The sequence below is a fragment of the Ascidiella aspersa genome, chromosome 7 (assembly GCF_963924565.1).
Source record: "Ascidiella aspersa chromosome 7, kaAscAspe10.2, whole genome shotgun sequence".
In the NCBI taxonomy this organism is placed as follows: domain Eukaryota; kingdom Metazoa; phylum Chordata; class Ascidiacea; order Phlebobranchia; family Ascidiidae; genus Ascidiella; species Ascidiella aspersa.
In genome coordinates, this window is record NC_139453.1 from 15649461 (window position 1) to 15676926 (window position 27466).

The window sequence follows — 27466 nt, forward strand, 5'->3', positions numbered from 1 at the left end:
TAGTCATGTTTTAAAATTTGGATAAATGCTACTCATGATACAATAGCCATATTAAGTTGAATAGAAAATTATATTCAACTACATATATTTTGGTAGAAATTGCATTTTGCGGGGAGTCTTATTAAGTTCACACAGCATTAGGCTGTTGACACCAATAAAAGGTGAAATATTACACGGCGCCTTTATGCCTAAAACACTGCCATACCATAAAACACCATAAAATGTATATATATATACCTGCAAAGCGAGATAAATTTTGCGGGCCACACCAATTTTAAATACAGTGTTATGAATTTACGGCTATCACGCGGCCGACAGCTACATGACAACACTAAACTATCCAAAAGTAACTCACGGCCCGCCAAAAATTACTCTGCGGCCCACATTCGGGCCGCGGCCCACAGTTTGCCAACCACTGGGCTACATAGTAATGTTAGACCAGGGGTTCTTAAAATTTTTTTACCACGGACCCCTAAAGAACTTTTTTGCTTCGCATGGACCACGTTAGGGAAGAAATTTTTAAAGATGACGTCATAAACTTAAGTCACAATACAAATAAACTATAGAAATCTGCCATTTCCGGTCAAAAAATGTAAGAGTGAAACCATTCAGAGCAAAATTGAAATATTTTTCTTTGAAAGTTTGATTACTTCTTAATTATACACTAATCTTTTAATTAGGATCTCATTAACCACTAAAACTACTTCACGTACCCCCTGGAATTTCAAAATGCGATTATTAGTATTATTTATAAGTGTAATATGTATTACTTATGAAGGTTAAAAATATCACACATTATCCATTGCCCCCAGTGGCGTATCCAGGGGCGCGGGAGTTCTTACCCCCTTTTGTAAGTGATATTATCGTCATGGTTTAACAAACTGTTCGAAGCGGCGTGCTTTTTAAGTTATTGGGTCACGCGTCTCAACCTAATGCGAAACCAAAATCGAGCGCAAAACGCCGTTTTTCGTCTTTTGTTTGGTCGACCGTAAACGCTGGATAGTTTTTCTCTTTCGTTACTTGTTTAGGTTGACTGATTAGCAAGTGTGTATTCGACAATTGGCAAAGCTAAGTCAAACCTTCTTTTTTTTTTCTCGCTAAAGAACGTCGAGTTATACGCAGTATGTTCCTCAGGGTTGCCAGTTGGGATTTTTTAAAGCCAAATTTGAAATCCAAATGAAATTTGGCTTTCTTAGGCTTTTTTTGTTTTATTCAAAAAAAACATGAGGGTTATGTTCAGAAGAGATCAAACTAACACAAAAAGAGAAAAATTGTCAAACAAAATTTACAAAAAGAGAAAAAAATTGAGAAAATTTTACAAAACCGACAAAAGTTAGAAAAATTGCTGCAAAAAGAGAAATTCAATGTACAAGCATGTCCGTTTATTGCATTTTGTATTAATTTAAGGAAAAACATAGGCTTGTTAGAGTCTGTAGTAAATTTGGCTTTTTTTTGACGCAAGTTTGGCTTTTTTTATTTTTGCCATCTGGCAACCCTGATGTTCCTCGCTGTTCGGTCTCTGGTTTAGCTGAAGCAGATTCTTAAAAGGAGGTATAATGGTGACTGTCGTGCGCGTTTCAAAGTCTCCATTTTTAAGTAATGATGATTAACGCAAAATTATGCTCTTTAAGTATACTCTAAGACCACGTGCTAAGTGTGCAATAGACACAACTTATTTAACCTCAACCGCAGCTTGTAATTTAGCTGACTTGGCTCACAGCTCGGCGCAGATGTTGCGCTAATCGTGGCACAATAACACCCGGAAAAAACGATCTTCGTTTAGTATTGCAGGTGGTGAAAGACGTGCTTGAAATTTAGCGCTCGTTCCGTTCATGGACCTAGAAAACTGCACCACTGATAGTCGAATTATGTGTGATTGTACTACAATTAATCACACATATTTCACGGTCTTTGTTTGTTTTTTCTCCCCAAGTTAACGATTGCACACAGTGACTTCGCAGCTGGTGCCTGACAGGATTGTCGACGACGTACGCGGTCGCTTTTGCTGGACGTATTTGGCTATTTCTAATTAGTTTTTTATCACGTCTTGCAATCACCATTCTATGACGTCATACTGTCACTGTTTTATGACGTCATCATTCAATAACGTCAGACGAAAAATAGGGGAATTCCCTAAGTTAAAAAGTCAGGACCCCCCCTTTTTGATTTTCTGGTTACGCTCCTGATTGCCCCCCCCTGGAAAATTTTCTGCGGGCGCCCCTGCCCCAAGGGGTACATGTACCCCAGTTTAAGAACCCCTGTGTTAGACAATTGACATTTTATTCCGATACCGATACCTGATATTACGGACAATAAAGTATCGCGTTCCGATTCGATACCAAATGACGTCATGACCAGCTCAACCAAGACAAATAAAGGAAATGGAAACGTGTAACAGTAGTTTTTTATATTAGGCCAGAATTGGCAGAATATTAAGAAGTTTAGCTTAATCAAAAAATTACTTTAGAAAGTTAAAACCACTGCGCTATAGATAGCCAATCATGGATAACAATCCTATTCGAATTTGGTATAGGATTGTAAACAAATTCTCATAGACGATTACGACGTATTACATAATTTTGTTGTAAATTCCCTTCCCTAATCGGTTTACATTTGCATCATCCATGCTGTGTTTTTATCTGACTTGGAAGTAAAATGTCTGTACAAAAACCTTTAGAGCAGTGGTTCCCAACCTTTTTGTTGTCACGGACCCCTTTAGACAAATTATTAATTCTGCGGACCCCTACCTAAATTTTCCCTGAAACTCAATTAACATACTGTTGACTATTGTAATAATTATGCTACTCAACTACTGTTATGTGTCAAATTGTTGTTGTTGAAGAAAGAAAGAACGAACAAGACAAAGAACAACAGAACGAACGAACAAAAGTTGAATACACCATTGGCATAAAAGTTGAATAAACAATTGACATAAGTATAAACAATCTTTCGCTTCCACGTGCTGCTTGTCTACGAGCGTAAACCCATTAGTAAAGTGGTTCTTAACATTTTTTCAGCCGCGCCCCTTTTTGGTAATTCTCCTATGCCTTGCACACCCCTACGAAAAGCACTTCGGGATTTTCAATGAAATATCAGAGACAACTTGAAAATAGTGAAGTTTGTTGTGAGTCATTTTTTTGCCATTTAGTCCATATAATTTCGATAACTGTAAGCAAGCCTAGGCTGAGTGCCATGCACAATCGGCCGTACAATACCGGTATAGGCGGCATATTTTAAGCCAATGTACACACTGTAGGCAGCAGCATAGATTTAATTTAATACATACCGGTACAGTTTATTCTCGCGGGCTTGAGCTTGAAACATGTGCATTTAAAGAGAGAAAAGAAAGTAAAAAGATCGTTTTTTGTGTTTTCCCAAAATTCATCTAGGTAATCACGGACCCCCAAATGCTTTCTCACGGACCCCCAAGGGGTCTGTGGACCCCAGGTTGGGAACCGCTGCTTTAGATTGAGCTGGCTAAACGCAGCAGTGACATGTTGACAATATTTCAGGTCGTGAAACTGGAAAAGTCCTTAAACATACTTTCTTACGGTAGCGAATTAAATGACTTTATTTTTTTTCAAATAGCATTCGAAAAGTGCTTTGCATTGTTTTGCTTATAAAGTTACATCTGGCTATTTGCATACGGTCAAAATACCGGTCTAATTGTTTCGTGTTATTTCTACAAATTATACGTTTGAACAAAAAACGCAGAGAAACATCGCCCTGCCATTGTCTCGCGGTGAACTGGTTGTAGAGCACTATGCGAGACTATAAGAAATCTACAAGTATCTGCGTCAAAGAATGTGATAGAATGTGATAATAGGCCCTATACAAAGTTTGTCGCCGGAAGTCCAATCTAACAGTTAATTTGGAAAAACAAGTTATGCAGATAATGAAAGGTGGACTAATTAAAACGCTTTTTGAATTATAAGCTTCACAATGAAATAATAAGGAATCGAACCGCAATGAAAATAAGGAATCGAACCGTTCAGTTCAGGTTCGGCACGGTTTCAAGATTTTTTTCGGAATTCCGTTTAGTTCCGGTTGTGGTTCGGAGCTATTTAAAAGTTCCTGTTCAGCTCCGATCTGACTAAATTTATTGACAAAACGGTAAAGTTCCGGTTCTGATACAATATGAGATGTGTTTCACCTAAAATGTGGGTCATTAAATATAGAGAATAATTATTAAATTGTGACTTATTTAAATAAAAAGTTGCGTGACGTATTAAAAACATATTTAATGAAAGCTGCGTGACGTATTAAAAACAACCACTTCATTACTGTTTGAAATATCTAAAACACAACAAATAAAAATTTAATTAAATCAGAAGCCAATTCAATTTTTTTCATCAAATTTCTAAAATGGCATAACTTAATACTACTTGTGACGTCATGCTGAATTGAGCCTCCTTTGTTGTAAGGCTAGGGTTCAGTTAAGGTTTACGTTTATTTAAAATAAAATCAAAATATTGCAAAAAAACTTCAAATCTCACAAAAAACGGTTTAGGTTCGTTTGCAGTTCGGAAAAAGTTGGCCAAAAAACGGTTCATAAAGTTCCGGTGAATTTTATTTCCCATGAATTTTAAGTAGATTTCCATGAATTTTTCAAATGTAGATTCCCACGAATCCTAAGTAGTTAACAAATTCTGCAGCATTTTTCATGGGATTACTGCAGTTTAGCAGAAAGTTTTTCAGTAAGCCTTATGGTTCAACCAGGGTTTTTAGAATTTTTAGGCTGAGAGCTCTTAATTTCCTTTTACGGAACAAAATACTGTAGTCACCCTTAAAACACTTCGGACGATCCACAGATTGGGCAGCCATAGTTTACACAGTAGGCCTATAGTAGGGTTACCATATTTTCGTGGCCTGAAATCCGGACACTCTTTAGTCCCCACTAGCGGTTTTTAAAGTGAGGTATAAACACATTGTCTGTCAATATGACGTCACACTAGCAATGCTTTGCCTATCCATACCGGAGTAGATTTTTGAACATAGTGTCGTGAATTTACTAGGCTATTGGATAGGATAATATTTTATTTAAAACGTCAAAAAAAAAAAAAAAAAAACGAGAATCGCCGAAATCACAATGTTTTGAAATATTTGACGTTCCCAGGAGACAGCGAAAGACTGTAAGGTTCATCGAGTCAGCTGTCTCCTGGTTTAGATTCAGTTCGAAAAAACGATAAAATTGGAATGCTAAATTCAAATTACATAATTGACATTTCTTGTATTACTTACAATACAATACATAAAACATATACCTTACGTACATTGCATACGTTCCATATATTAGATTCATTGCATACATATTGGGTTATCTCTGATTTGACCTATGGTGATCTCTAGGCCAGGGTTACTATATTTGATAATGCCCAATCCATAACAAGTTTACCTCAGTTGCATGATAAAATCATTTGCATGGTAAACTCAGTTGCATGGTAAACCAACTTTAGAATATTACCAAAGTACTTTATCGCCATTGTTTTTCACGAAACTATACACAAACAGAAAAAAAATTGAATTGTATTGCAATACACGGATGCAAGTTCTCATTAAGCATTAAACAAAACGACAATTTCCTTGGTATTCTCATTTGGTCTGCAACAGACTTCTTGTTGCGCTATTTTCCACTGCTTTATAATTTTCTTCAGCGAATATACGCTCTTATCGTTTCAGACATGTTCTAAACTTTGCAATATCGACCAAGATATAAGGCCTTCAGCTACTAGCCCAGCTCCACTCATCCATGTAACCCAGTGGTTCTCAACCTTATTTTCACGGCGTACCACCTCGAAGTTCTATGATCTTGTTGCGTATCACCAATTATCAAAAAACTCAATTTTACTCGAAATGTATGTTGGATTATTAACAGGGATGGATTAGCTAATTATAGTTAACCCGGAAATTTCAAAACAAATGCGGACCACTACTCTCAAAAAAGTTTCCCTTTTTTTAACTTGCAAGATACTGGTAGTCAAGCTTTGTGATTATTTGTTGTTTTGCTATGATGTCATAAAAGAAATTTGCATAGATGTTCCGGAAAGATAATAGTTCCTATCATTGGTGAAAGCATAAAATATTTAGCTATACAATAATTACGATAAATGTATTTATTACAATACAAAAAAAAATGCTTAACCTTTTGGTAAAACTGTAATTTTACTTAAAAACATACTGCGTACCACCCAAAATGACTTACGTAACACTAGTGGTACGCGTACCACAGGTTGAGAACCACTGATGTAACCCAAATAGAGCGCTGTATTCTCGTTTATGACTCAACAATGAAATTATTATCCGTACCGGAACAAACAATTTAAAAAAATGCCGGACATTTAACCATATTTTGGCATTTCCCCCCGGACGCAGTTTGAACACTAAAATTCCGGGCATGTCCGGGGAAATCCGGACGTATGGCAACCCTAGCCTATAGTGCTTTTTACCGATGAATTATTTTTTTTAATTTATCCTTTCCTGAAAATGGTTTATAACATTTCGGGGTCGTCAGTGGTTCGCCATTCTACTATAGGCTAGATGCATTGACGCGAAAGCGGAACCTATAGAATTAAATAAGTATTTTGTCAATTTACCCCCAACTTAACGAATTTTTTTTCGCGATACAGGTGCAATATTCTATGGATTTTTTTGGCAATATGTATTTAAAATCGATTGCAGACATTTTCGAAGCACATAACCCGGGAACAAAAAGTTTGTTAAGGTTACTTGTTTGATAACGTCACATTGTTACGTTACACAAAATTCTAGTTAGACTGTTCGCGACTCATGTCAATGGCGTACGTGTCCCAGGGTTAAGTTAAGAACCACTGTTAAAGTGAATATTACTTTAACATAGGGGAATTCCCTAGGGTCAACCAACCATGATCATACAAATAAATGACCGTAGTTTGACCATGAACCGTTCAACTTTGTTTGCGTCCTAGTATTTTAATTCTACAAAACAAAAAAAAATTGTATTTTCAATAATCAGTTTCGAGGTGATTTGAAAGCTTCGAAAAGTTATTGAAGTACATTAATATCTTGTTTTGACGCTGTTAAATAATTATTAAGCAATGCTCGGCGCTCTTTCACTATTGTACGTAAAAGGTATGCAAAAAAAATAATAATAATACTATTAATAATAATAGTGAAAGAGCGCCCAATGCTCAATATGTGGGTTAGGGTGTCGGTTAGTGTTTGGGTGAGGGTGGGTCAAGTATTATTATTTAATACTATTATTTGACTCACCCACACCCAAACGCTAACCCAAATAATGTTCGTTGTGGTAGGATTCTATAGACGAGCGCACTTGTTTTCATATTACTGACTCTATGGTAATGGTAACTTCCTGAAACGATCTTGTACAAACAGGTTGCAGTTGTCTCTATGTACCTTACGGTATTTTGCTGCATCCTGGAACAAACATCTGTACAGTAATTTTTTTGTAACGTACTGCGTTCCGGTTATTTTGGTTCCAAAAAAAAATAGAATTTATTTACCATGAAGGTATATTGGGCGCTGGTCTAGAATCCTACCACAGTGTTGAAACAATTATTAAAGCAAAGCACATTATTTTTGGTTAGGGTGGCTAGTGTTTTGGCGACAGTGGGTCTAAAAAAAACTTTTGGTTCGTGAAACTGCCTTATCAGACTTATTTTGTTTAAAATTACAGTTTGGTGAATTAATTTCACTTTACCACCGCACAAAATGGATGATTCTGTGGATGAGTTTGTTGTAAACACAGAGCAATCTGAGCTGCTGCGGAAAGATTCTTTACAAATTGAGGAGCGTTTTTCTATAGTAATGACCTTCACGACTTCTGTTGAGGATAAAGACAATACATGGATAAAGTTAAGAGGACGAATTTCAAGTATTCACCGATGCAAAGTATATAATTATTGTTATTTTAACTTAAAAACATTATTATATATGTGGGAAGAGGCTATTTACCCAGCAACCTGTTACTGAACTTCCAAATTCGAAGTACAATAACCAACCCGTTTTCCATGTATAAAAGAAGGAGGCGGTATACAAAATTAGGCATTTCAAGTTCGGTAAATGGTTATAGAATTATTTCTTGTACTATGCTACTGCAGCTATGAAACAATTAATTATTAAAACAATGCACAACATTTGGCCTAGGTGTTGGTTAATGTTTGGGTGAGGGTGGGTCTTATATTATAATGTTTTTTATTTAATAAAGTTGTCGGATCTACCCAAATGTTCGAGTTCAGCGTCTACCCAAACCACACTTACGCATCACTTTTTATATACACTATACTATTTTATTGATCACATGTGTCTTAACATTGCTTTGTTTTTGTTTATAAAGTTGAGTTTGTTTAAATCTGTAAAATTGGTTATTTATCTGAAGTTTTAAATAGGTTTGTTTATCATATTTTATTTTTTTATTTTTCAAATCACGGTAATTGTTTGTTTTGTTTAATGTTGTTTCAGGTCTATATCAAAGCACTTTGTAACCCTGAGCACCAAGAAACTTTACATATTTCAGGATTTCCATCTTGTATAGCTGTTGGTTTAAAGGTGTGTTGTGGGCCACACATGCAAACTTATTCTGTTTTATCATATTGGGATATGACCATTGTAAATTTTTGAAAAGGCTCATTTTTTGTTACATGACAATTCAAATTTAACTGGTTAAATAGGATTATGATAAACTGTACAAAGAAAAGGTACAATTAGGGATGTTCAATGTAAAATCCCTGGGGATTCTAGAAGTTTAGATTTTAAATCTAAAATAACTAATCAAGAATATTGAATCCTAGTATAATTTTTGTTTAATAATTTAACCTTGACTTTGTTTGGGGGAGGGGTTAAGTTTAATATACCCTACAGGGCCCACAGTCACACCAATATAAGTCACAAAACAATTTGCTATGTGTATATTGTAATAAAAAATAAATTGCCAAATGTTTAAGTTTAACATTTTTAACAGCTTTCAGTTAAAGCTGTTGTGTAAACCGGCAACTTTTGCTTCTCACGGCCTAATCTAAACTTAAAAAGGTCTGTACTACATTTTCACTGACCGTCTTGTTAAAAAAACATGTGGCTTTTAAGAGTCTTAATCAGGGTCGGACCTAAATGTTTTATGCAATTGAAAATAAGTTTTATATACTAAAAAGGTAGCAAGCGCGAAGCGCGAAAAATACCCGTTCGGTTTAACTTGGCAAATCTTTTAATTTTAAAGAAAATGTGACGCATTTGCCTTTTCATAAGGTTAAAATAGTTCAGAACTATGAGGCATGAACTTGTGTCCAGTTTTAAAAAGAGTTTGCGGGCCGGTTGATATTCACTGGCAGGCCCGCGGGCCGCAGGTTGCCCACCCTTGGTGTAAACTGTACTATATCCAGCAGAATTGGTTGCGAATTCCATTTGGATTCAAATCCAAGGATTCAATATTCTACTTTGAACATCCCTAACGTGTTTGGCTTCTGTTGTTGTTTTTTACCTATTGTATATAAAGTTTATCTTTTGGTGGATAATTATTTTGTATCTGTGTACATCAGAGGTTCTGGTTGGATTGGATAGAATTGTCTTATGGAGCTGTAATAAAACAGTTTAACCAACACAGTAAATTCATCATTCAAGGAACTCAACTAAATGTCACCCGGGCAGTTTCAATTTTCATGCATTTACATAATGCATGTCAAAAAGATATCCAGGTTTGAGTTGAATTAATCTATTAGTTGCATAGAAATATTGTTTAAAGGTTTAATTGCAAACAAAATGTTTTTTTAGGATTCCACCTTTGTAGAAAAATTTGACAGGATTGTAAAAGAATGTTGCGATCCATGTGAGCATGAACTTCTACAATTGCGATCTGCAATTAAAAAAGTAAGAATATTTTATATAGTCATCCTTGGTTTTATCCTGTATTCCAAGATCCAGTTTTACCTTTTTATACACTAATATGATTCACTTGTGTTTGATTAAAGTTCCCTTTTTTTTCTCTTTTGCCTTTCATTATTGTTCAAGTTGGCTGATTAGCAAGGGTGTATTCGACAAAATAATGAAAACGCTAAGTCAATCCTTCTTCCTTTTTTCTCGCTAAAAACTTTCAAGTCAGGCCAGTGGTTTCCTAAGTGGTTGTTGACTACTAAATGGGCGATTGATGGCCGCTGATAATAAATTGGGCAGTAAAAAGTATAGTGCAAAAGTAAACATTTGCGCTGTTTATATAATAGTTTTATGCTTCAAATTACTTATTTTACTTTGTTGTTTTCGATTGCATAGTCTGAGAATTTTCGGTTAATCCTAAAATTAAATACATTATTAGTCATAGTTTTTCTTGCATGTTGCAGATGCCAAAGGGTATTTAAGCCACGAGGAAGTTACTGTGGTTGTGAATAGCAATACTCTTAGATTTTTGTTAGTGAGTCGGTACCTAGCTAAAGCGCTAAATAATTTGTTCAGCCAAACGAAAATGCAGGCAATACAGTCCAGTGTGGACTTATTCCAGCGCCAAATTCTGAATCACAAAAAGTTTTACAATGAAGCGCTAAAGCCATACAGACTTTCCAAGCATTTAACAAAAATTCACCCAGATAAAGTATAGGCAAGAGTGCAACATTTTGTCAAATGCTTTGGGACAATTTTGTCAAATGCTTAGGATACAACACTGAATGTCATGTCTCCTTATAATTTAGGAATTTTCCAAATTTAAACGAAACCTACAAACGCTTTGTCACTATCTGCATTGAATAATGTTCGCCTTTGTACATGAATTTGATAAACAAAACGAGATTTCTTAGAAATTTGATTGTCATTCGTATTTTGTGATGTCATCTTTTTAAATTTAAGTTAATTGCGTACAATCTAATGTAAACTTACTATATTTAGTAGTTTGCTACTAACTTTATTAAAATTTAAGAAGATTTTGTTTGAAACAGCAAAGTAAGAATATTTGTTGAGCTTCTACATAAGAGATATAAAAAGCTTTTCTTTCCAGTTTACAGTGAAGACAATATACTTTTTAATATTGAACTCACTACTAAAACTGAAATGTTTTATGGCCCCCTGTATGCCGGATAACAATTTGTGAACTGCTGGTAAATACATGTTTTCAAACACAGGACTTGTTGAACATGATGCTTGAAGCTGGAAGGGTATTTAGTCCCGCTAAAATTCGAATGAAAAACAAGCATCATTTGGCAAACACAGAGCTAGAAAACGAAAAGAAGAGGTGAGTACTATTGTTCTTTGTATCACTTGTTACATTGTTAATGAATCAATTGAATCGTTTTTTCAGGTCACCCAAAATGAGTTCTGTTCTTGCTACAGACGCAAGCAATGCAACAGACCCCAAGCTAAATGTAAGTAACCAATACTGTCATGCATTTACCGTACGGTACTCATTTACCTGCGTGCAATCCTGTTTACGTTTTAAATGGTATAAAACTTATATATAAATCCGCTAGATGGTGTACGTGTGCCATGTGTTAATAATTTGTTGCACGTTTTGATTTTATGGCATATGTTTTTATAATGATTCATACGGTTGGTTAAAACACAGTAATTTAAACCTATTTAAAGCACTTTGGGTAAGTTTTACTCAACCTATTTTGCACGTTATCTGCTTTGAAGTAGTGTCTAAAGCTGATCACATTCAACTGTTCAACGAAGCCAACTTCTGAAGGCGATAAAATTTCTTTATAGTTTTCACGAGTTGCGTAAAATGGGCAAAAACATGTGCAGACAAAGTTGTGATAGAAAACTCAACGTGACGGGTAGGAAACGCAATGGTAGAAAAACACAAAATAAACCAATAAATGCAGGCGAAAAGGATGTACTTGCGGGTTATAGCGTCACCACTTGCAAAGAGCGACGCAAACAAATCGGCGAGTGTCAAAAGTCGACAGTGCCCGAGTTGCGCGTCAGTGGGTTGCTGCCGAGTTCCTTGTCGTGGCTGCGCATCTGCTGGGCGTAGTAGCTCGTTTCGCTGTATCGACACTGGCGCTTGCTCATTCCCTGTCCACCTTGACCGACCTTGTTGGCGGAGGTTTTGCGCGGCGGCAAGCCTGGACTGATCCAACACGGCATGCAGGCCACCAGGCAGCCGCGGCACATGTAGCGCAGGTTGCTGTACATGTCCGGTATGCGCCAGAAGTAAAAAAATGGGTTGAGGATCGAGTTCAGCGTGCTAATTATCACCAGGATACGCATGACAAAGTGAAGCTGTCGGGCGTTGTAGGCGTAAGAAACAAGGCAACACACCGCCAAAGGTCCCGCGGTTACAACGAATCCGGTGAGAACGATCAACATCGTCTTGATCATTCGAAGCTCCGACTTGCGGCGCGTCCTGTGGATGACGCAATTGCTCTGAAAGTGTACCTGAAACACAGCGGGGCAACGTTTGCAAGTGATGATTGGTGATTTAAATTCGTCCGATTGCTAATAACAAAAGGCTTATTCATTGGTACCGATTTAGCTGAGTGAGAGATTTTTTACGGGTCGAACATAAACAAAAACTAGATATTTAGTAGTAGTATATCTTGAATTTTAATTTACGCCATATAGTTATTTAACACAGAAACCAGGCTCTCCATTAACGGATTGCTACTTCATAACTACACACATACGATCAATTATGGCCCCTGCCTGTACAAAACGTATAAGCAACACATGTTACCTTGTAAAATATCCGTGTGTATAAAGCAATCGACACGACTAGTAAGGTGACGAGACTGATCCCTCCTATCAGAACTGTCTCTCTGCGAAACGGCGTCATCATCTGCGAGCAGTGCGCGCCGAAACAATACTGCTCGGTTGGGTTTAAGTTGTATAATCGACAGTTGCACGTGCTTATGCAGTTCCATCCCAGGGCCGGACCGCCTATGAATATGAAGAAAGGCACCACAAACGCCAACGCGATGGACAGCGCTACTTTGCGGCGAGTCACGATCGATTTGTAGCGACTGTGCTTAATAATGTAGAAGTAGCGATCAACGGCGATAAAGGTAACCCCAAGCGTCGATGTGCTGGTAGTGGAGGCGAGCGCTCCATACACAAATATGCTGCTCGTCAGTGTCACTTGATCCAGCAGCAGGCGAGTAAACGTTCCGATCCACAACAGCACAATGCCAACTCCAAAGTCGGCCACCGCCATTTGTACGATGAACCAATTGAGCGGACGAAACCGCCGCGACGGGAATTTGATAAGGACGAGAATTACCAGCACATTGCCGACTGTAATCACGGCTGCCGCCACTGTTGTAATAGCACTTCCCCACGACTCCTCGTTAATGCAGAATTCGGTCGAATTCAGGGTTGCGTTTTTCGACTCTGCGCTAAAGTTAGTCAATGCCATTTTGTTTGGCCTGAAGTTTTTCAAACACCGTTTGTAAAACCTATACAGCTACAATGGTCTGAAAAGAAAACGAGCAAATCGAACGTTATGACAATTAAGTTTATTTTACACATTGCGTGTTAACATCTATCTACTGTCGAAGCTTATCAAATGGTTTGAGGCAAGTTTGTGGGATTTTCTTTAATAAGTATAGTACTACGTTTTTACTTCTTTTAGTCTCTCACAAACCAAACGTTTAATATTTGCGATCCTACTACAACCACAATTGTCTTTTTTGCTCTAAAGCCCCACAAGATTCGCCTACTTTGCCGTTAACTTAACCTGTCAGCTTTTATTGAAAAGGTATGGGTAACTTCACCTTTATTTAGAAACATTTCCGCTCTTGCCCGTCAAAACGCAACTGTCATTGGAATGACAACGATAAGTAATCGTACCAACCGTGAGACGTTTGTAACCTTTCTGTTGGGATAGCATTAGTTTCGTTGAATTACTTTATAATAATATACAAATTATTATTTTTTTAATTCATTATTGTTTTTTCTTGTTGTTTTTCAGTAACAGTAATTATGTACAGTCACTGTTTTAAATAGATGGCTCACCAACTAAAGCTGCATCAGATTTGTAGAACTGATCTCGCTTGACGCTCAAACAGGCAATAAATTTTATCGTAAAATATCCTTCTTTTTGCTGCTGTTCGTTGGAGGAGCGTCTGCTTTATCTTTTTCGGTTGATTTAGTGTCACCTCGGGTCGAGCTAAACCGTTGACATCATGACACTCAGCTACTTTGCACGAGGTGCCCTTTCACTGCCATCTTGCGATTTTTACCGTGCGTCTTGCTAATCTGGATAAATCCACAACAAACGCAGGCAGCCTGCCAAAAAAGTCACATCGCCTTTTCTCATTTGACAACAATAACACGCTTTACGAGCTCAAACCAACGCATATTGTCACGCGTCCAGTCGCAGAATCAGAGCGCGATCGTTTGTCACCAATGAAATCGGCAGGCGTCATATTGCACAAACTGACACATCACGGTTGTTTGCTTGCGGCCGACCTACCTTTGCACCCCCACCGCCTCATCTGCTTAAGCATCATCCGCGAAAGCTTCGACGGGCCAGGATGTTTCACCATTATCTGCTCTGTCGTGATGGGCCTACATGTTTTGCGTTTCCTGTTTCGATGCAAACCAAATGCACTTTTTTTGCGTTGGTGTAACGTTGGCCTTCTCTCTATAGCGTTGCTAAAGGGGCAACAACCTAAGCGACATCACTAACCAAAACTTGTCATACTGTCTTAATAACGAAAATATCATACCGGCATTTTGTCGTGCCTGTGTAAACTTAACCGAACCGGTAATTTTCGCATAACAATTTCGCTTTTCCAATAGCCCCCGGCACTCAAGTTAAAATCCGACAGCTAGAGGGGTGAAGCTAACGCCGTTTTGTCTAAAGCTCGCTTTGTTTATTTTTCTCCCGTCAACTACAGAAATACATCCTCCCTTTCCCTTAAAATAAAACCAACGCTTGAGCGACCAGCGTCAACTCTGACGTGTGGTAAGCCTTGCGCAAAGTAGCTTGTCGGACGAGTGCCGTCAACAACCGCTTTGTGTTGCACAGATTTACACGGGAAGACCTGTAGCGGAAAGAGGAGCACCCAGCAAAGGTTCGCCGCTTTTTATTTTTTTAATTTACGCCGCTTCATCTTTTTCAGCCTTTTCTTTCTACATTAAATCTGCCTAATTGTTAACAATGCCCTTTTAAGACCGCGTTTTGACCTTCTTCAACAGCATCCAAAATTTTAATCGAAAACCGACTCACCAATCCTTGGCCAAACATTTCCTAAATAACGACGCACGAAATTTTCCGACCTCTCTCATTAACTTATTCTACACAGTAGAGTAGGAAGTAGGATCCCTAGGAAACATTGTCATACACCGAATATGGGGAAAAACCGTGGCGTCGAATTCCATGGAGACATCCCGTTGTTAATTCTTTACATAAGGAAGTAGGGTCCTCAAAACAATGTCAAACAGTAAAAAAGGGAAAACACCACAGCGCCTAATAGTACTGCAAACAATACGCTATCAGGCGACTCGCAAAATAATGGAAAAGCTTTCCTACACTGTATGCTGTCATTGCATGCACCGACTGATTAGGCGTTTTCTAGTTCTGCCTCTCGGTCGGATGCCGCAAAACGCCGCCTAACAATCGTCTGTTTTTTGTTGTCTATTTTTTTCCATGCAAATGATTAATGCGACTTTATTTATGGCCTAGTGGGCTCTGTATACTGCAACCTTATTAATGTATGCTACACTTGCTACAGCCATATAGCAGACTAGGTTAACAAAATGAAACTGGAGCGATATTTTTGTAGTCTCCAGGGTTTAAGAATTGTAGTGACCATTACAATTTTGGGTTGCCAATCGGTTTAAGCGTCTGATTAAAATCCTAACCCAATCAAGAACCTGATATAAACCGAAAAAAAGCTAAAACATACGAATAATTAATATCCACATAGCCGTATATTAACCTTAAATAAAATTAGGTGTAAGTTGTGTCGTTATTATTAAAGCTATTTCTCTTGTTCAAAGGTTTTGGCTCTACCGGCGTGTCCAGTTTTCGAAATTAACATTTTTTACCGAGTACATTGTCATAAGATATGGTATGGTTTTCTTCTATCCAATATCATTGACCGAAGTATAGCCAGCATTTTAATTATAATATCGTTGCATGCATATGTCAAGTGTACGCATTGTATTAAAAGTTTGGACATTTGTGTATGCGTATAAACGGAAACTTTAAATTAGATTAACGGGCCCAAACCCTATTCTAATTGTAAAACAGAGCTTTAACAACTAAATCCAACAATCGAAAGTAAACCAAGCACCCTCAACAGGCAAATCGAACATCATACTTACACAAACGTACAGTCACAACGCTGACGTAACCACATGCACAGCGCGACAATGAAAACGTGATGTTTCCGTTTTCCGGCCTTGCTTTCACACTCTCTTAAACGGTAACTAAATATATCGGCACACTGTAAAGCGCCCTCGCGCGTTTTACATTGCCATATGATAACAATTTACACTTCTTGACATGTTGCGTACAACGAAAAGATATTTACAGTTTATAAAACTTTATATTATTTGTATACTAATGACTGGGGAAGTGCAACTTTTTCATTCATAACAGGCATATGTATACGCCTTGTGTAATAATTATAACCCTCATTTGTTTACCAAACTTATAATTCATTCGAATTAAGGAACTGACGATGCCAGTGTAGGCAAAATATATATTCCTTTAACAAAATGCCTGACCCTGGTTTTACTTTTAGGTGTTTAAACTTTGAGTTTTATTTGTTTATAATGGAGTAGTTTGCTACTCACACCTGCAAACTTTTTACTGACAGATTCTTTTGTACCCTTTTTTTATAGGATCGGCCGGACGAACTTCACCTCGCAAGATGCCCACAAGACCCAAAAATGTAAAAAAATTTTAAGTCAATTTAACCAATTGTGCGTAAATACTGTAAAAATTTGCTGTGTAGGATGTTTTTGAACAAAGTAGAATAATTATGTGCTGGTTTAAATTATATCGGATAAAACTAAGCTGGTGTAGAAATCTGCCCTTCCATTTAAACATTAACTACCTGGCGTAATCTTTGCTGTTGCAGCAAACTCTCTCACCTTAGCTTTTAGTTTTCGGATTTCCTTTTTGATGAAAGAAACGTTTCCTGGTAAAAGGTTGTAGTGTTGTCAAAAGACCGGATACGGAAAACCATGCCCTGATAATATTAATGGTTTAGTAGTTCTGTGAAACATTTTCTAATCCAAATATAAAGTAAAAAAAGAGGTTTGCAACAGTATAAAAAATGATTTATAGCTTGTTGACTGTCCCCTAAAACCGAAATGTTTTCTCGGATTTGTTGTCACAAGCTGTACGCGTAAATTTCCATTGTTATAACATATATATTTAATCTAACTCATACTACAAAATTTAAAAATTTAAAAAATTAAAAATTAGCTAATATTAAGCAGCAAATTTCGGTCGATCAGAGAAAAACTCCAAAATATGTAATTCGGTTTGTCTTTTTCGCAGGACGGCACCATCGAAGCTGTTCAAAACAATTCAAAAATGTCGTCCATACAAAACAGAGGTAAGAAATATCTTTTTAGTCTGTTTCGAACACTTAGACATTTTGTCCTTGCTTCTACGTTTGACGTGATAACGAATTCGCCGCACTTGTCAGCAAAGCAACTAAACTTAAAAGCATCGAAACTTGGCTGCAGTCTGTGTACGTTTACCGATTTTCGCGTTTGTTTTGATAAGGTTTTAGATTTCGGTGTCACATACATTTTCCGATGCGTTACAATTCGACGCGTTCGTACACTTAATCGTTCTTCGTGACTTTTCTATTGCATTACGTAGCACGTCAAAGTAACCTACGTGCGAAAGCGCTTTTGAAATACGCACGGTAAAAACATTTTGTTATGACCATAAAATAGTTTAGCCATCGCAGGAAATTTCTAGCTCTGATATCATAATTTATGATTTTTCTAAGTAAAATCACACGCTTTCGAATTGTCGTGACTTTGCTGCTGCTCTAGCGAGGCTATCGCAGTAAATACTAGATAGAATATATTAAATATACAACGAGTCTTGTGCGTACAAAAACTCCTTTTTGCAAGTTTTTTGTCCGAATAAATACTTATTTCGTTTAATTCCTAACGTATTGCCAACGTTGTTTAAGTTTTTACGTGCCACGAAATGGGCACATGAGCCTATAGCAGGGATTGGCCGGTTGTTTCCAAAGATACATTAAAACAAAAAGGAAACTAGAACAAAGGGCGTTAGCAAGCCTTACAACGAGTAAACATCTCACGCTGTGGCTTCAGGGGTCGAGACCATTCTCATTTCCGACGATGAAGCGGACGCCGACGCATCGATCATTTTTGTGAGCGCCAGTCTTCCATCTCCCCTTGCACTAGCTGACCGCGACCACGACAAGGAAGACGGGGAAACCGACCCCAAGCCCCGCTTACCGCAGACCATGGTGATCGAAAGCTGGCTCGACGTAAGCTTTCTGTGCCTCTGACACTGCGCCGCTTGTTTGTTCTCATCCTAAAATCGCAAGACCATAGTAGGTTTTTGCATTCTTTATGTATAAAGCGCCCGTCTTTTTAACAATTACCGCGCTTTTCGGGCCATTTAAAAACACTTACATTGAAAACTATATTTTATTTATTGATCGATTGTCGTTTTGGTTTTTAGCTCGATCCTGATTAAAATTCGTTTAAACGTTTAGGTTTATTACAAATTTAGATCCTGTGTAATTCCTAAATTACAGTTATACAGTCGTTATTGTTATAGGATTGCGTTAAGGAAAACGTTCTAATTGTTATAACAGTCGACGATGCTCGTGGCACGTTTCTTTAAAATCAAATTGTCTTTTTAATTCGAAAGGCAACCATTAAATATGCACGATACCTGAAAGAAATCGAAACCTTTTAATCTCTTGTTCAGCGGTTTCGACAGCTTGTCAATAGCTGATCAAGTGTTATCGTGGTTAATCTACTAGCCCTCTCTTCCAAGTGTGTATCACACTCATCCTTCGATTGTATATGCATTTTGTCGTCACGTATCACCTTGTAAAACTTTAATCTCGCTGCACATCCGTGGTTTTAAAAGAAACCTTTTGTTTACAGTAACTTGTAACAATTAAAGTCGAATTAAATCAGAAAATATTTCACAAATTTTAGACTATTGTAAACCTATTTAGTGTGCCTAGGAGACAATATCACTACGACAGCTGGAATATAATTACACTCGTGGTAATTTTGCTATACTCTGCTTGAGACATGAAACACGTTGTACCACTAGTTAAGAATCCCTGCTATATAGGGTTGGTTTTATAAATATTTAGGTAAATCGTATTTCCCCTATTCTAAGTCGTTTTACCGTATGTTATATACTAATTATAGACTAAAACTGTAAAATTTTCATTTGTTTCTTAACTGGTGGTACACGTACCACATGTATTACGTGAAGGTTTTTTGAAAAAACTTGCGTCTTGCAAAAATGTTAAAGACCTTACGAGGTAAATAGTATGTCTAATTCATTATACAACACCTTTTACAATAGACTTGGTTTCTTATAGCCAACATGGTCCATGAGCCGCCAATCAAAGCTAAATACGCTAAACCAGTGTCTGTTAACCAGTTGGCGCGAAAAACGTAAAAAAATTGTTTAATTTAAACTTGCTACCATTTGCTTAATTGTTCCGCCCAGGTCAACTACGAGGTGACCAACGTGGAGAGTGATTGCATTTACAAACAGGAAATGCTGGCTGACTTTCGACGAGATTTCAACCTGGAAGATCATCCAGATCTGTCTAACGAGTTCTTCAGCAAGCTGGCACAGTCTGTTTTTGAGCGGGACCCCAAATACAGGTTTTGACGTTTTAAAATCATTATTTGCATGTTAAGTTACTAAAAAAGCTAACTGTAAATTAAACCACAGATTAAAAAGTCAATTAACCAACCACTCTCAATAAATTTATTTAATAAATCAAAGATTGCGCAAATTCACCCATCGTACTAAAAACTTATTATAAAAAAAAGAGAAAAAAACTTTTTATAATGAAAAACGACCTATTAAAGTTATGTCGTGTTGTGTTAGTATTGTCATCAGTTTTATGTTTCGGTATATATTTTCTTATTTTTGTCCAGCAAAGTAAAGTCAAAAGGAGCGAGCGGTAAAACCGCAAAACGCCGCCTTGTGTGCATCAAGCAACGAACGACGGACAGTTCTACTTCAGCTAAGACCACCTCCGCCGAGGTACCGTCCACTTCAAAGGAAGACCTTAACAGCTGGATAAGAAATACACTACCGACCCACTCTGCTATTGCGGCACCTACCAGTTCAACTCCAAAGGAGAAACCAACGTTGCAGATTTTCCCTCGCGATGGTTTGAAATATGCATATTTAACTGTTGACATCAGTGGTTCGTACACGTTATTATTTTGCGGCACAAAAAAAAATATAAAAAACGTTCGCAGGCGTTTTTTTACATACAACACAATTATGCTTTAACAATCGCCTTTAAAGTACGAAAAAGCAATTAGGAGTAAATATTTTAATAAATTGTAAGTTTTCGAATGGATAATTTGTATTCAAGTTTACCTGGATAGTACGAGTATGTCATTTTTTTTAAATATAAAAAGTTTTGCGGCACACTTGAAGCTCTCAACACACATAGTTGTTTAAGAACCATTGGTTGACATTATAAACATTAGGTACAGTATATACCTCACTGTAAAATACATTGGATTACTATTATGTTTTGTTGTTTAATTCTCAGTATACCTCTCAACTTTTTGCGCAGATTTGCAAACCGGCTCTCGCCCCGCTCAGCCGTTTGTTGCCAACCCAGGTCGCGCCCCAACCCCTTCCTCCCCCGATATGAGCTCAATGAACACGAGGCAGCTTCTTCAACTTCCCCAGACGCCCGGAAAGTCTCACCTCCGTCCAATTGTTATAGACGGAAGCAACGTGGCTTGTTCGTAAGTTAACCGATTTTTTTGTACGGCAGTTACCTAGGGTCGCTGTACAAAGTCGCTATGTATTTTCGTATTGTAAATGCAGAATATCCATTAAGCAAACTGTTTTCGCAAATAACATTAATGAAATCCACAATTTTAGGTGCCTTATTGACAATTAATGATAATTATCAGTTCGGAGCAATTTAGCGTCCGTACACGTATGCGACGTGCAAATGTGTGCGGACGTGCATAATTCAACATATCATCCGGTCATCATCAGCCATCTGCCGTTCACGTCGTGCGATAAAAATAACATCGAATTTCTAAATAGTTGTCCGTTTTGTCTATCCCTTGCCACACCCTTTTTTATGTTATGACGCTAAACGTTGCTGTTGTTTCTACGTGACAAGAAAGCTTGTTGTGTTCTAAACGAATTCCATGAAATTAAGATCTATATTTTTCACATAAATCAAATGCACACTTACTGGTGCTCTCGCTGGTTTTACCCGCACGTGCAGATTGCAATGCATATAGGCCCCCAACTTCAAATCTCTTGGCTGCTATTTTCGAAAATATTGTTATAACATCGCATCGAGATTCTTTATTTAACTAACAATCCCGTATATTAGTTTTGTTATATGTTGTTGTCCACATATGTTGTTGTCAGGTCCATGAAAACATTTTGAACAAAAACTTCATCGGCATATAACCCTTAATAAACATAAAATAAAGTTGAAATTTGTCGGATGCAATTTTCAAATAAATTGATCAGATTTTACACACCTAAAATTGCATAAATCTAAATGCAGTTTGTTTTTAAATAGGAATTTAATTTACCTTCTATTTAGCAATAATCAAGTTATTAAAGTTTAACAGCAAATTTTACATCTGGCCCGCAAAAGGCTTTACAGTTACCCGACCCTTAAACAAAAAAAAAAAAAAAGTTGGATGACTTCCTGGTATAGATATTTTATAAAAAAAAGCGTGTCGTTTGTCAACTGCCCGCAAACATGTCACGTTTTCCGTCGACTTCCGGCTAGAGATTACTGACCCTTCATAGTTTCCTGCTGCTGTCCGCAGACACGGAAACGGCCAAACATTTTCTTGCCGGGGCCTGGCCATCTGTGTGCGGTATTTCTGGATGCACGGACACCGCCAGATCACGTGTTTCGTGCCCAACTTCCGCAAGGGATTAAAAGGAAACCCACCGATCACCGAGCAGTTTGTAAGTGCTTTATTTATGCTGTTCCTTGTTAATGTTTGCTTACCGAGCAAAGTAAAACAACTGTACTCTAGTGTATTGGATCGAACAAAAATATTGTATCCCACATTACGTCCTAGGATGTGAAACTTCCGTTTGTCAGTTTGCGACGCAGCGGATAACACGATTTTTGTCTTCATCTTCGCTAGTCCCATTTGTCAACCGGGTATTACGTGACAGTGACGAGTGTTTACGTTACAATTGTGTACGGTGTTTATTTGGTTTTCCATGCTCCTAGACGTAACACGCATGACGTATGTATTCCTTAAAAAAAATGTTTTTTTTATACCACAGGGGCCTGATAGTTGAAAAAATTTTGATTAATTCAAATAACCATCGCCCTGGTAACTGATTTGCAATTAAAATTTATTTTGGCGTAAGCACCAAAGTTTCCCTTCAAATTTTTCGGAACAATTATAATTAAATATTTAGGATGCTTAAAATATACTAATACCTTTGTGATAACTTGTTTGTTGAAGACTTCAAAACTCTGTTAATTACTTAAAATAGGGAGTTATTATAGTATACTGTTGATCATTCGAAAATCTGTTTCGGACTTAATTTAGTTCGAGGTGCGCTACTCGAGACATGACTTACCGATTAACTTTGTCAGGTTTTGTTTGAGTTGGAGAAGATGAACATTGCCAAATTTACTCCTTCTCGTGAGGTCGACGGGCGGCCACAAGTCTGCTACGATGACAGGTGTCGTATTGTTTTTGGGAAATTGTATCTTACTTTTAGGACTCTTGGCCAGTAAAATCAAACCTGTAAAGAAAGTTTTTGAACACTATTTCTTTCTAGGTTTTCTTTCTCAGATCGGTATTACAGTAGTCCTGTAGTAATGTAAAAACGCATGTTGGAGCTGCTTGTTTTTGCAAATAATATTAACACGCTTTTGCACTTATTTTAACAATGGTTCATAAATTGCTGTTCATATATTTTTAAGCGAAATGTTTTATTTAGGTAAATCAGCTTACGATTGCAAAATGTTATGCTTTTAGGTTCATTGTTGATTTGGCAGCGATTACTAATGGAGTTATTGTTTCAAACGACCAATATCGCGACATTCGTTTGGAGAAGCCGAAGTGGACAGAGGTCATCGACAAGCGTTTGCTGCTGTATACTTACGTGGGCGACATTTTTATGCCCCCTGAAGACCCCCTTGGACGATACGGACCACAATTGGACCAGTTTTTGTCGCTGGAAAACAGGTAACAAGCCATTGCTAGTTGTCCGTATCTTTTCGGATTTCTTTTTTAACATCCCACTTCAAGTGTGTAACATACAAATCAACGTATGCTATGGACGCTGTTTTGTTGTGTCTCTTGAGCGATGTGTTTTAGGTATACCCAACTTCTGTGAAGCGATCATGTACCAGTCATGTACATGCAGGGTTACCATCTGCCACAAAATCAGCTCCTTCATTGTGATACCATGAGCGGATCCAAGTTTTTTTTATTTGGGGCTCATGCATATTTTCAGGAATGACACCACAAAGTTGCGTCCACCGTGACGTCATAAGAAAATTAATTTTAAACACTTTTTATTCTCGACAAAACTCACTTTGTTTGAAACTGGCCAAACTTTTAATTTAAAAGGAGACGTGGCGCCTAAGACACATACATAACAACATTTATCGAAATAATAACACTTATACAGAAATTGCGCTTTGGTGATGGCGTAGCAGTTTAACTTTAATATACGTGATTACTCTGATTCAAAATAAACTTACCTTTGAATGTATTTATCTTGATTTAGGTTGCATATTTGCGCACGTGACTTATTTCATAGCGTCACATTTTTAACATGCCCAAACAAAATTACACGATCCATCCCTGCCCAGTTTCTATTCCGTTTTGTAGAATCAAGTCAACGTTTTTCAGAAACTTTGACAGCGTGATAGCATTTATTTGAGAAATCCGGCAGTGTAAATAAAATCCGCCTAAATATAGCCTATTCAATATTTTTAGTGCAACACCCACTTTATATCTATCTGAGCACGGGTGTAAAAAAGGTACGGGTGTAAAAAGTGTTGCTAGGCAAGTAATTTTAAAATGACCCAACCAAAGTCTTAGTCAAGTATATTTTTAGGGTTTGTCGCGTTGCTGTCAACGAAGTAGTAAATGTGTCTCTTCTGACTGGCTGCCACTCCTGTCCTAGAAGTAATTTAGACTGAAAAGTTTACTTGATTACAAGACATAAACCAACAACCCATTGCTATCGCGTTTCGAAAAACCAGTTCCCAGAAACTAAAATAAGACAAACTAAGCACACACCTAAAAATAAGCACGTATTTTGGAAATAAGCACATTGGTATTTTAAGACACTGTACTCTAAAATAAACAAATATCTTAAATAAGCACGGAATGGTAACTCTGTCTACAAGATTATCTGCTAGCTGCCAGCACTAAAAATGTTTAATTACTTTCATTCTTTATGTTCGTTGAACTTAGTTTCTTTGTTTTCAGATTACAACTCGGTCAGTTGAGTGCTAATATTTAATTCATGTCCAAAACATTTGTTTTAACTGTAACTGCATTACACTATAAAGACATTATATGATACAATCAAATCAAACCTAATTTAAATAAACAATTTAAAATATAAGCAATGGACGACCTTCTTCCATCAGCAGCCGCAGTAAAACTTTTTTTATCGATCCGTATATTTAAAAAACATTTTGGTGCTATGTGAAGTTTTTTTCAACTTTCAGAGCACCGTCGCCGCAGAACCCTGTCTATCGCCACACTTTGGATGCCGATCAGCGCAGAAACCCAGTTCCCGTCTCGTTTGCGAGGTGTGCATCATATAATACCGCGTGTGCAATGCACCACGTTTTTATTAGTTCCTATAGATACCAGATCGATGTTTTGTTGTTGATTTTTAGAGCACCGCATTTGTTTTAACTGTTACTGCATTACACTATAAAGACATGATATGATACAATCAAATCAAACCTAATTCAAATAAACAATTTAAAATATAAGCAATGGACGACCTTCTTCCATCAGCAGCCGCAGTAAAACTTTTTTTATCGATCCGTATATTTAAAAAACATTTTGGCCAGTGCTATGTGAAGTTTTTTTCAACTTTCAGAGCACCGTCGCCGCAGAACCCTTTCTATCGCCACACTATGGATGCCGATCAGCGCAGAAACCCAGCTCCCGTCTCGTTTGCGAGGTGTGCATCATATAATACCGCGTGTGCAATGCACTACGTTTTTATTAGTTCCTATAGATACCAGATCGATGTTTTGTTGTTGATTTTTAGAGCACCGCATATGCAAAATTCTGGCCACCGTCCATTTCTGGATGTCGATCAACGCAGAAACCCTGTCCTTGTTCCCGTTACGAGGCCTGCCGCTGGTAAGCCGCGGAGAGCTCCGCCACGCTCTGCAGCTAAAGGTAAAAAGCGAAGGCGATCCATTTCCCTCGAATCCGGACTTGCCGATCAACAGAAGTCGGCAATCCGCCCGAAACACCGCGCAGGGAGGCATAGGGCCTTTCTTAAAAAGATGTTAAAAACAAAGTAAAGAATGAAACTAAAAGAAAAACCCGGCGATTAATGCGTCGCCATGTAAAAGAAACAGCGATGAAAAGGCAATGACATTTAATAAAACTTTTTCAAAATCTCATTCTTGACTAAGATTCGTGGTTGAAAAAGATTAACTGGCTTTTCGATAAAGTGGCGTTTTTACCAAGTTGCATTATAACTTCACTTGTGTGGCTTGTCAAGGCACGATTTCTTTTCACAAATCACTTTCTGTAATACTTAGGTTTGTTCTTTGAAATACGCATTTACGCGATTTTATTGTTTTAGTCGCCAATTTTATAAAAAAAAACTTCACGTGTGCTATTGCAATTCATCTTTGTTTACAGTAAACCTATGGAAAGTACAATGCATTCGCAAGGCCCATTGTGGCTGCCAAGAATTTTGCAATGAGACTGCTTGTAGCATCGAATAAAATGTGTAGAACAAAAGCCGGTCTCAATATTCAACGTTTCCTTTTTCTAAACGTTGAAAAATGTGTTTGAGTAATGCTAAAAAACATCGACAAAAACGAAATCGCACTTGGTTCAACTTTGGTATTTAGACGTTTAGTTTTTAGAGTTGACCGCCTCAAAATGCTCTCTGTCAGATCGCCAACATCTGGTAGAGGAGCTGCTGCGTATCTTTCCTGGCCAACGGGAAAAAGTACAGAATACGGTGTTAAGATACCCTGACACGTGGGACCTCAACCAGCTCAGCTTGCTTCACATGAACCACTATCAGTAGGACGCCCCACGTGCGTCTGCTCTTGAGCAAGATTTTAAAAGCAGGTACAATGAAAGATGAGGTAAATTGTACGTTGTTTTTTCTGCCTCGTATAAAGCAGTTTCATGTAGACATTGTACATGAATTATTATCAACGTGCTATGCGGCCCCCAATTAATCGCCTACCTATATATGCTTTCACACACGTGCGTTTTACCAGAGTTTTGTTTTGTCATTAACTGTACTTTTTACTCGCAAAGAAAATTGGCAGACATTTACTGTGAAGTTAGCACGATGTTTCTGTTGCACCCTATCACTGCAGTGTCACTCTAGGTTAAATGTAATCACTTTTTGTGTCTTCAATTCTGTTTGTTGTGATTTACTCTTTATTCTTTGTTTGTCATTTGACGCTATTTGATCGTTGGGTTTTACATTGTTCTTGGCTGCCGCTATAACAGCTGAACGAGATTCTGTGGTTGCCGATTTTCTAGCTTTTGCATAATAACAGACGGCTATTACGGCTTAAGGGTGTCATATGCATCAACGTTGCATAGGGCTTTAAAACCCTAGCGTATTAAAGATGATCTTACCGAAACAAGAAAAAAAATTGTTTTCCAAAATTTAAAAATATGCAATAAACGGCGTAAATTGTTTATTCGACATTGGTATGCCATATTTATTCAATAATTATTTCTTAATCTATCCTCTAAAAGATTTACCTGCATTAAGATTAGGATTAAGCGCTAGTTGCCATTATGCAGACAACAACGTTATGGTTGTCAAAAAGTTGTAACCCGCTAAGAAGAAGCATTAATCAGCTAACCTACTTTGTGAGGCTTAACGACCTTATCGCGTTCGTCCGCACGTCGTTTTAGGTTTTAATTGACGTTCAATTCCCTTTCTCTTCTTTGAATGCATGTGTTGTCGTATCGCCCAATAAAGGCATCATTTGCGGCGTAATAGGCTAGTAAGCATAAATATTTAATCAGATTTACAGCGACGTCTTCAGAAACCTCATTAGACGAGGTCGTGAGTTTTTTTTCATCGGGTTCAAGGGTTAATCTACCGTTGTATTTT

The 27466-nt window shown here is 37.5% G+C and overlaps 2 protein-coding genes across 3 annotated transcripts; one reads left to right on the forward strand and one right to left on the reverse strand.

Moving 5' to 3' along the window:
* The first annotated feature begins 7602 nt into the window (after nt 1–7602).
* On the forward strand, nt 7603–27318 carry LOC146138007 (uncharacterized). 2 transcript variants are annotated; one of them, XM_083393580.1, is made up of 20 exons: nt 7603–7887; nt 8458–8544; nt 9528–9683; nt 9760–9855; nt 11094–11203; nt 11270–11333; nt 14945–14990; nt 16768–16817; nt 17432–17489; nt 18229–18407; nt 19622–19782; nt 20062–20300; nt 20718–20895; nt 21955–22099; nt 22749–22837; nt 23137–23346; nt 24849–24932; nt 25232–25315; nt 25406–25539; nt 26274–27318. In XM_083393580.1, exons 1-20 carry the CDS (start codon nt 7708–7710, stop codon nt 26408–26410), a joined length of 2487 nt encoding a protein of 828 aa, XP_083249706.1. In that variant the 5' UTR covers nt 7603–7707; the 3' UTR covers nt 26411–27318. The 2 variants fall into 2 exon arrangements, with proteins under 2 accessions (XP_083249706.1, XP_083249707.1); XM_083393581.1 differs by lacking the exon at nt 24849–24932.
* Nucleotides 11705–13381, reverse strand: LOC146138008 (adenosine receptor A3-like). The gene is made up of 2 exons (XM_083393582.1): nt 12650–13381; nt 11705–12351 (listed from the first exon to the last, which is right to left on the reverse strand). Exons 1-2 carry the CDS (start codon nt 13325–13327, stop codon nt 11866–11868), a joined length of 1164 nt encoding a protein of 387 aa, XP_083249708.1. The 5' UTR covers nt 13328–13381; the 3' UTR covers nt 11705–11865.
* Nucleotides 27319–27466: the final 148 nt, after the last annotated feature.

What these genes read in the sequence shown, in the direction of transcription:
- LOC146138008 (XM_083393582.1), bottom strand. Translation starts at nt 13,327, where the DNA reads ATGGCATTGACTAACTTTAGCGCAGAGTCGAAAAACGCAACCCTGAAT. An exon ending in ACACACGGATATTTTACAAG is followed by an intron (nt 12,352 to 12,649) that starts GTAACATGTGTT and finishes GCTGTGTTTCAG; the next exon opens with GTACACTTTCAGAGCAATTG.
- LOC146138007 (XM_083393580.1), top strand. Translation starts at nt 7,708, where the DNA reads ATGGATGATTCTGTGGATGAGTTTGTTGTAAACACAGAGCAATCTGAG. An exon ending in TGATCGAAAGCTGGCTCGAC is followed by an intron (nt 18,408 to 19,621) that starts GTAAGCTTTCTG and finishes TGTTCCGCCCAG; the next exon opens with GTCAACTACGAGGTGACCAA. An exon ending in CACCGATCACCGAGCAGTTT is followed by an intron (nt 22,100 to 22,748) that starts GTAAGTGCTTTA and finishes TAACTTTGTCAG; the next exon opens with GTTTTGTTTGAGTTGGAGAA.